The 8,091-nt window shown below is 54.6% G+C and overlaps 1 protein-coding gene across 1 annotated transcript; it reads right to left on the bottom strand.

Annotated features, from left to right (window-relative positions):
- Positions 1-218: 218 nt before the first annotated feature.
- On the bottom strand, positions 219-6,995 carry TOMM7 (translocase of outer mitochondrial membrane 7). Its single transcript, XM_031940630.1, has 3 exons — positions 6,800-6,995; positions 4,897-4,945; positions 219-446 (listed from the first exon to the last, which is right to left on the bottom strand). Exons 1-3 carry the CDS (start codon positions 6,900-6,902, stop codon positions 431-433), a joined length of 168 nt encoding a protein of 55 aa, XP_031796490.1. The 5' UTR covers positions 6,903-6,995; the 3' UTR covers positions 219-430.
- Positions 6,996-8,091: the final 1,096 nt, after the last annotated feature.

Raw genomic sequence — 8,091 nt, 5'->3', positions numbered from 1 at the left:
AAAAAGAAAAGTGAGCAATGAAAAAAAAATAAGTTTTTGGCCCAAGTCTTCTCCTAACATTATACTTGGGAATTTCTGATGTCAATGGGCTAATAATCAGAAATGTACATGTTATATAGAGCTTTATATGTCCCATTTTAAACAAATATTCATAAAAATCTTTTATCTTCTGTATACCTTATTTCATTATGTTGACTTTTTAAAAGACTGACAATAAATCAGGGTTTAAGTTATTTATTTCAATACATTCTGTCTCCAAGAATTAATTAAAAGAACTATTTTGCCATAAATACGCCACGAAGAGCTAGCTGGGAGCATCCAAATAAGGAGTTTCAAAGGCCCATTCTCTTCCTTGTTCTGGTCAAAGTATCCACGGGCAGGGCTTCTCTTGTCAACTGATTACTTCCAATCCAGATGTTCACATAGTCTTTCATCCCCAAAGTAAGCTAAAATGTTTGTGGAGAGGAAAAAAAAATAAATTAAATCCAAACAAAAACAAAGTTTCTAAAGCTAGTTTATTGAAATAGTGTCATGAAACCCACTAATTAAAACTAGGAGCTTTGCTTTAAACCGAGTAAGAGTAAAATCAAACCCAGTTTAGGAAAAAGCAGACGGACCTGGCTGAGGGCCAAGCCCCAGGTACAGGACGCAGCCCACAGAAAGGTCCTTTAACCACTCTGACTTCATCTCCATGGTAAAAAAAAAAAAAAAAAAAAAAAAAAAACCCGCCACCCTCCTTGCCCCCAGCCCCACATCCCTGACAAAGAGCTGTGCCCACACGTGGGGCTGGCAGCCAGGGGAGCGCGAGCACCTCGGTAGCCACTCCATAAATACTTGTTGATCGATCAGTTAATCGAATCCTTCCGGAGCCCCCGATCGGCCGATCTGCAGCTGAGCAGCTTGGGGACGACCTCCCCTTCCTCACAAATAAAAGTCTGACACCCCGCAAAGGACAGATGACACCCCCAATTAGAGAGCCGAGCTCTAAATGAAGACTTCTCTGAGATCAAATCAATTTCTGTTTTTCAAGCTTGAGGCTAAAAGAATAAGGGTCTCCCTCGCTAAAGTAAATTACACATGGCCTCAGAGTGTCATTAGCACCCTCGCAGAGAGCCCCGGCCCTAATGGCCAATTGCTCTCAATCACTTCTCATCAAGCTTCTCCGAGGACGGGCTCGGGCTCGCCTTCACCGCAGCCCGGCTGCCAGCCCAGCAGCCACCGAGCCATTCCCAACGCTGACCAAATCAGCCTCTGATAAGATTTTGAAATGTACAAATCAAACAGTCACTCCTATTTTGTTATACCACCTGTACCCTCACCAGATAATTATAAAATTCTCCCAACACAGATGGATTCACTAAGATGATTTTTCCTTTTTTTAAAAATCTATGAGGTGATATTAACAGCCCATATGGAATTAAAATTTCTTTACAAAAAAAAACACACTATTCTGACTCAGAAAATTATTTTCATGTCCCCAGGATGAGCTACAGAAAGAAAACTTTATTTATGTGGTAAAAGCAGGGCAGTAAGGGTGGGCCATTTCTCAAGGTTCGATCTCCAATTCCAGTCATTCTCAATAGGTAGAGGCCCTAAGTGTATTTAGGTATTAGAATAGAACTTAAATGAACCAGTTAAAATTCTTTTGTCCTGCCATTAAGCAGCATTGACCTGTCACAGCTCCCATAGACACTTGAAAAAATAAAATCTAAAGTCTTAAACCATCCATGAACACTGAACAAAGAAGATCAGAGCTTGGGGGGGGGAGGGGGAAGAGAGCACAAGGGGGAGGGTTCTTTGTCCTGCAGCCTGAAAATGTGATTTCTAACACTATGTTCAGTTTAATGAGATACAACCCACTGCTCTGATGTCCTGTGGAGTTTATTAAAAAGGGATTTTGCTGGTACCTGGAGACAACTAATCTTATTTCTATTTTCATTTGTAAATGGTATTAAAACCCCCTTAAAAATCCCCAAGTAATTTTGCATACTTTACTTCCCTTATTTTTTCACATGTATTAAGGTCTCCTCCTAATAGCTGTCAACCTTCAAAACCAAGATAAAGCTCAGTGAACAGCTTTACAAACACACAGAATGAAGACTTGTTAAGATTATTTTTCAGGTTAAGTATTTTTACCTAGGAAGGCAATCGAGTTCACTTTCATTCTTAACACTCCCTTAGTTATCAAAATAAAAAGTAAACGGATTCCGTCGTCCGTTCTGAAGGCAACGGCAAATAAGCAAAGTGGTCCCAGATGACAAAACGATCCCCATCACCTGCCAAGCTCAGCTCGGGGAGCAAAGCCTCCCTCACGCCCCAGACCAAACCTTCCCCCTGAAGGTTCCCAGAAATTCCCCAAGCATTTAGAGTAAGTGCTCCCCTCTCCCGGAACATCTCCTTAAAAATGAAATGTTGCCCAACCACGGGAGTGACCAGAAGGGCAACTGGCCAAAGGCTTGAGCTTTGCCCCTTCCCCTTAAGCCTCAGCTGCTGCTCAGAGCATCAGAAAACTTGTTCTGGGACCCCACAGAGGGGCAGGGGAGACCCGAGCACGGGGCAGAGGGGGCTCTCCCGGCCAACCGGGCTCACGGAGGCAGAGCCCGGGCAAGACGGGCCGCACAGATCTCATCCAGAGAGGAGAGAAGCAGAGAATTATTAACAGCTAATTGTTAATTAGGCATGAGGCTCAGGCGGAGCATTACGTGAATTCTAACAAAAACATGGGGCCGGGGGAGAGGAGGAAATCAATTATTTTCCTGGCTTAGTGTTCGGCGGTCCTCTCCTCCCCCAAATGCAGGAACAGCCCGTGGCCAGAAGAGCTACAAACTCCGGAGAGCCCGAGTGCCTTCGAGGAGCCGCAGGGGCCCCGGCAGCCGGGCGTCCCGGGGGACTTTGGGACCCACCCCACGCCGCCTCTCCATTGAGGGGCAGATCCGTGCCCAGGCAGGCCCCTGAGCAACCAAGCCCGGCGGGCCGTGGCCGGGAGCAAACAAAAGCTCACAAGTCCGTATTAACACAAAGACCACCACTGTGCTCGCCCGGGCACTTTCTTCCAAGCAAATGAGTCCGCAGATGTGCACAGACAGGGCTCCTGCCACCTCTCAGCGGTGTGAAGCAGCAGCCACTCGGGCTCACTCCCTTCTCTCCTGGGGCGGCTGGCCGGAGGGGGGGCCGGGGGGGCTTGCAGAGACTCTGCGGCCACTGACACCGGCCGCTCCGAGCACGTTCGCGTGTGACCTGGACCTCAAAGCATCAATCAACGAGATGCTTGTGATTGTGCTGGAGAAGCAGAAGGCATGTCCGAGAAAAGATGGCTGAGGGCAAAGGCTTCAGGGGGGGTCTGCACACGAGCAGGGGGTGAGGGGCCGGCAGCCAGGCCCCAAGGCCAGGTCCAGGGGCTTCCACTTTATCCCAGGACAGACAGGGACCGGGAAGGGGGGCAGTGTCGAGGTGTGGAGGCCACAAGACTGCAGGAGTCCAAGGGAGAAGAGGGTCAGACCCTCTCGAATTTCTGGGCTTCAAAACAAAGGGAATCTAAAGAAAGCTGGCCAGGAGGGAGTCAGGGACTCCTGGGGGATGCAACTCAGCTGTGAAATCAGCCAGGTGGGGCCATGATCTCTAAGAAGTCAGAGGTCACGTGCACATAAATGTGCAGGTCACCCAGAAGAAATGTGCAGGGGAGCAAACCCTGACTGAGCTCCCCGGCCCCTGGGAGACCCCTCCATGAGGAAAGTGGAGAGCAACGGTCCCCATGGTTCTCTCTGGAGAAAGTCACAAACCCCTGGGGGCTAGAAAAAAGCTTAAGCACATCTAGGGTTCCCTGCCCTTGCAGAGCAAATTAAAGGAGGCCACACGGCCAGAAAGGCCCCTGGGTGTGATCATTAGAAGGGCACTCATTGATGTGATGATCGATTTTCTGCCATTTTCTTTTCTTTTACTTCATCTTTACAAAGGTGTCACTGGGATGACTCTCAAGGAAAGGAAGAAGGAAGGGTTATAGGGGAGAGTCTGGGGGCCACTCATAAAGAGTTCCATAAAATCTGGGATGACTCTCAAGGAAAGGAAGAAGGAAGGGTTATAGGGGAGAGTCTGGGGGCCACTCATAAAGAGTTCCATAAAAATCTGTTCTTAAAGGCCTGGAGAGATTTACACGAACTGATGCTGAGTGAAATGAGCAGGACCAGGAGATCATTATATACTTCAACAACAATACTATATGATGACCAGTTCTGATGGACCAGGCCATCCTCAGCAACAAGATCAACCAAATCATTTCCAATGGAGCAGTAATGAACTGAACCAGCTATGCCCAGAGAAAGAACTCTGGGAGATGACTAAAAACCATGACATTGAATTCCCAATCCCTATATTTCTGCCCACCTGCATTTTTGATTTCCTTCACAAGCTAATTGTACAATATTTCAGAGTCTGATTCTTTTTGTACAGCAAAATAACGTTTTGGTCATGTAAAAAAAAAAAAAAAAATCTGTTCTTAAAAAGTTATCTGGGGCTCCCAGAGAGCAAGTGTGCACGTGTGTGCAAATGGGTGTGGGCGTGTTAGAGGCAGCCGTGGGACACCAGCAAATCCTCCTGCATGGAAGGGAAAGGGCTGAGCCTGCCGCCCTTGTAGTCGCAAGGAAGGGTTCCCAGGGAGAGGGCCACAGAGGGAGCAGCGGGCAGCCTCTCCTGCTCCCCGACCCTCTCAGGGTCGGCCATTGTTCTCCACGCCAGCCCACGGCCACCCGGGGAGCTCCTCCGGCCAGAGGGAGGTCAGCTCCTCTGAAGTTAGTTTCAGCACCTCCCCCCCTTCCCCAGGTTTGTTGGGGGCTTTTTTTTCCTGTGTCAGCTTTTTAATCTTCTACAATTTAGACGCCTGTGAATGTGCAGATACTGTACCTCAAAACCGTTGGCTCGGGCATTCCGGGGTCCGCACCTCTCCTGAATCCTAAAAAGGAAAAAAAGTCCACATGAGAAGGAAAGTCATAAATTAAAAAACAATTGACAACAAAGGGGTCTGAGGGAGGCCAGGTCAGTCCCCGACACGGGGTCTCCCGTGTGACCCGGGGAGAATACGTCACCCGGCCCACGCTCCAGGCCACCGAGACTGCATCGTGAGGGCCGCCCCACACCAGCCGTTTCCCAAAACTTTCCATTTAAAAGCTGGGGGCCCCCGGAAAGCTTCTGTGGACATGGTTATAGCTCCCTATTCGCCAAATCAGAAACTGAAAGGTCACAGCACCATGATGAAAACAGTTTTGACCTTAAGAAGCCCGGAAAGGGTCCCCACAGCACTTGGAGAGCAGCCAGCCCGGCCGGATAAACTCAGGGCTGCTCAGTAGCCCCATCTACACAAAGTCATTTTGGGGACTAGACGGTAGCCAAAATCTCTCTGCTCTGTGCGCCCCCCTCGGGGCTCTGTCAGGAGCCCCCCGGAAACAGTCTCCTCTCCTCTATCACTTTCCCAAAAGGAAATAAAAGTGGGCTCTGAAAACTAACCCAAAGGGGCCAGAAAAATGATAAACCGATGGAAAATGCTGCCTTTGGTGAGAGAGCGGGCGGAGAAGGGGGGAGCCTCGGCAATGCCGAGGAGCAGAGGGCCCGGGACTCCGGGACCTCATGGAAGAACTAATGGGAAGCCAGGGAAGGCTCCCTGAGCCCCGGGCTCTCCGGCCCCTAAGCCACACTGTCCCGGGCCGGCTCCCCCAGGAGGCCGCCAGAGGCTCCAGACACAAAGGCCTGCAGCCGAGGCAGGGCCGGCGAGGAGGGGCCCGCGGGGGTCTGCGGGCGATAATGAGGGCGGCCTGGGGAGGCAGATGGGCCAGGCTCGGCAGGGGTGGCTTCTCCCACTTCACACCCGGGGGCTGCGGCTCCTGTTAATCAAACCTCCCGCAAAGCTGAAGCCCGAGGCAAGCCCGGGCAGAGGCGGGGGAGGGGGCCAGAGCAGGCCCCCAAGTAAGCCCGGGTTAGGCCTGGCCTCCACAAAGGGGGCTGCTTTGTGATTTTAATCGGGGGAGGACTCCAGAGGCAGAAGAAATCCAACCAGCATCCTTAAGGGGGCCCCCCAGAGGAGGGCCCAGGGCTGGGGGACATTCTGGGGGTCTCAGGGCAGCCGCGCACCAGGTCAGGCTATGCCCCAAGGGGTCCAGGACGCCCTCCCGGTCTGGGGCCTCCCTCCCAACCACAGGCCCGGGCCAGGCACCGGAGAGCAGCAGCAGCCGCAGCCGGGGGCTCCGGGGGCTCCGCGGGCCGGGACCCCCAGAGCAGGCGGCCAGCTCTCGCAAAGAGAAGGAAGCCGGGCAGGGGTCTGGGACAGCCCTGGGCTGCTGCCCCTCGTTTTACAGATGAGGAAACTGAGGCACGAGAGCCCATTCCATTCAATCTGACCCCCCCCCCGGGACCCCGGCTGCCGGGCTTGGGGGACGGGCCCACCCCTTGGCTGTGGAGCCTCGACTCGCACACCTGTACCATGGGGCAGGGATGGCGCCGCCTCCGCCCTGGGTTGGGGTGAGCACACCGTAGGCGCCTAATCAATGCGTGGCGACTTTCCCGTAAGCCGGCCAAAGCCGGCTTATCCACGGGCCCTTGCGGGGGTCTGCCCCCAGTGTAGTGTGTCCATGGGAGGGGGGCGGGGCTGGTGTCCATTTTGTGTCCTTTCTTACAGTAGGCACTTAACTAATGCTGATGGCCCAGGAGCGATGACGTCACCGCGCCGCCGCTGCGTGCACGTCCCCGACCGTCCTACATCCCCCGTGCGCGTCCCCGCTCCGCCCGCCGTCGCCGCCGCCGCCGCCGCACTAACCCAGGTACAGCACGAGGGGGATGAAGCCCCAGCGGATGGCGAACTGGCCGCCCCGGAAGAGCTGCTGCAGCCGTTGCTTGGACTCTTTGCTCAGCTTCACCATGGTGACGGCGGCGATGGCGGTGCCCCCAGCAGCTCGGACTCCCGCGGCCTCCTCCGCACGCCTCGGCCGGAAAGTGCGCACACTGCGCAGGCGCAGTACCGTCGCCGGCGCCGGGACGCCGCGCTTTACGGCTCAGGCGTCGCGAGCGGCTTCAGGACGTCGTAATTCCCTCTTGTTCCCTCGCAGCTCCCATTTCACAGATGGGCAGACTGAGGTCTTTGTGGAGTTTGGGGGCGGGGCATGGAATTCAGAGCTTCGCCTTCCCCTCCCCATTTCCTGGCAGGGCGACAGCTCCAGAGAAGTCACGTGGGTTTCCTAGGGGTCGCACAGCAGACATGTTGGGCCCTGACCCTCCCAGGCTGGGGAAGCCCCGGGCCCTGAGAGGGGACCCTCGGTGCCCACGTGTCCTATCCCCCTAACTCACTTTGGAAATTTCCCCGGAACCTGCGCCCCCTGCGTGACTTCCCCCAGGAGGGGAGCCCCTCCCCCCCTTTGTATCTCCAGCTCCTGGCAAAACAGTGGTGCCTAATAAATGCTTATGAGCCACCGGCTGTCCTTGTCATCCCGGACGTTCCACGTCGGGCCGGTCCCGGGTGCAATCAGTTTCGGGCTCGGCCACAATGTATCCACCCGCCAACGGTCACAATGTATCTGCCAACGGCTACAAGGTGTCCTCTAACGGCTACAATGTATCCGCTACCGGGCAGCGGGACCGACCCATCCCCCCGCCCCGCCCGGAGAGTCCCCGGGAGGGGCCGCCCTCTCCCACCCCTTCTGCCCGCCCCGCCCCCCCCAGCCCCCAGAGCCCTCATCCTCCCCCAGCTTCAGCCCCCGGCTCCCAGCCCCCTCCCCTCCCCGGGGGCTCAAAGGTAAATTTCAGCTGATCGCGCCCGGATGGGGCCCGCTGGCGAGGCGGCGGAGGGAGTGGGCTCCGGTTGCCCCCAGACTTAAAATCCCCCCCCCCCCGGGCGTCCTTGTGGAGCTTCTTTCTTTGAGTCGGGGCTGGGGGTGGGAGTCTCCCCCCTCACCCCGGGCCTGGCCCCTCCGGTCCCGGCCTGGCCCGTTCCCCATCCGACTTTGGGCCGAAGGCCTGAAAATAGCTTGTGGGAGCAGCGGATTTAGCTGGTTCTCTGCGGACAGAACGCGCTCCCCTCGCCCAGAGCCCTTCTCCTCTCTTAGGAGCCGGGGC

Source organism: Sarcophilus harrisii, chromosome 5, assembly GCF_902635505.1.
Source record: "Sarcophilus harrisii chromosome 5, mSarHar1.11, whole genome shotgun sequence".
NCBI classification, from domain to species: Eukaryota; Metazoa; Chordata; class Mammalia; order Dasyuromorphia; family Dasyuridae; genus Sarcophilus; species Sarcophilus harrisii.
This window is presented reverse-complemented; position numbering and strand designations above follow the sequence as displayed.

Excerpts from the sequence above, each read along its gene's own strand:
- TOMM7 (XM_031940630.1), bottom strand. The coding sequence starts at position 6,902 with ATGGTGAAGCTGAGCAAAGAGTCCAAGCAACGGCTGCAGCAGCTCTTC. Across the intron at positions 4,946-6,799 it reads CCCCCTCGTGCTGTACCTGG|GATTCAGGAGAGGTGCGGAC; the intron begins GTTAGTGCGGCG and ends TTTCCTTTTTAG.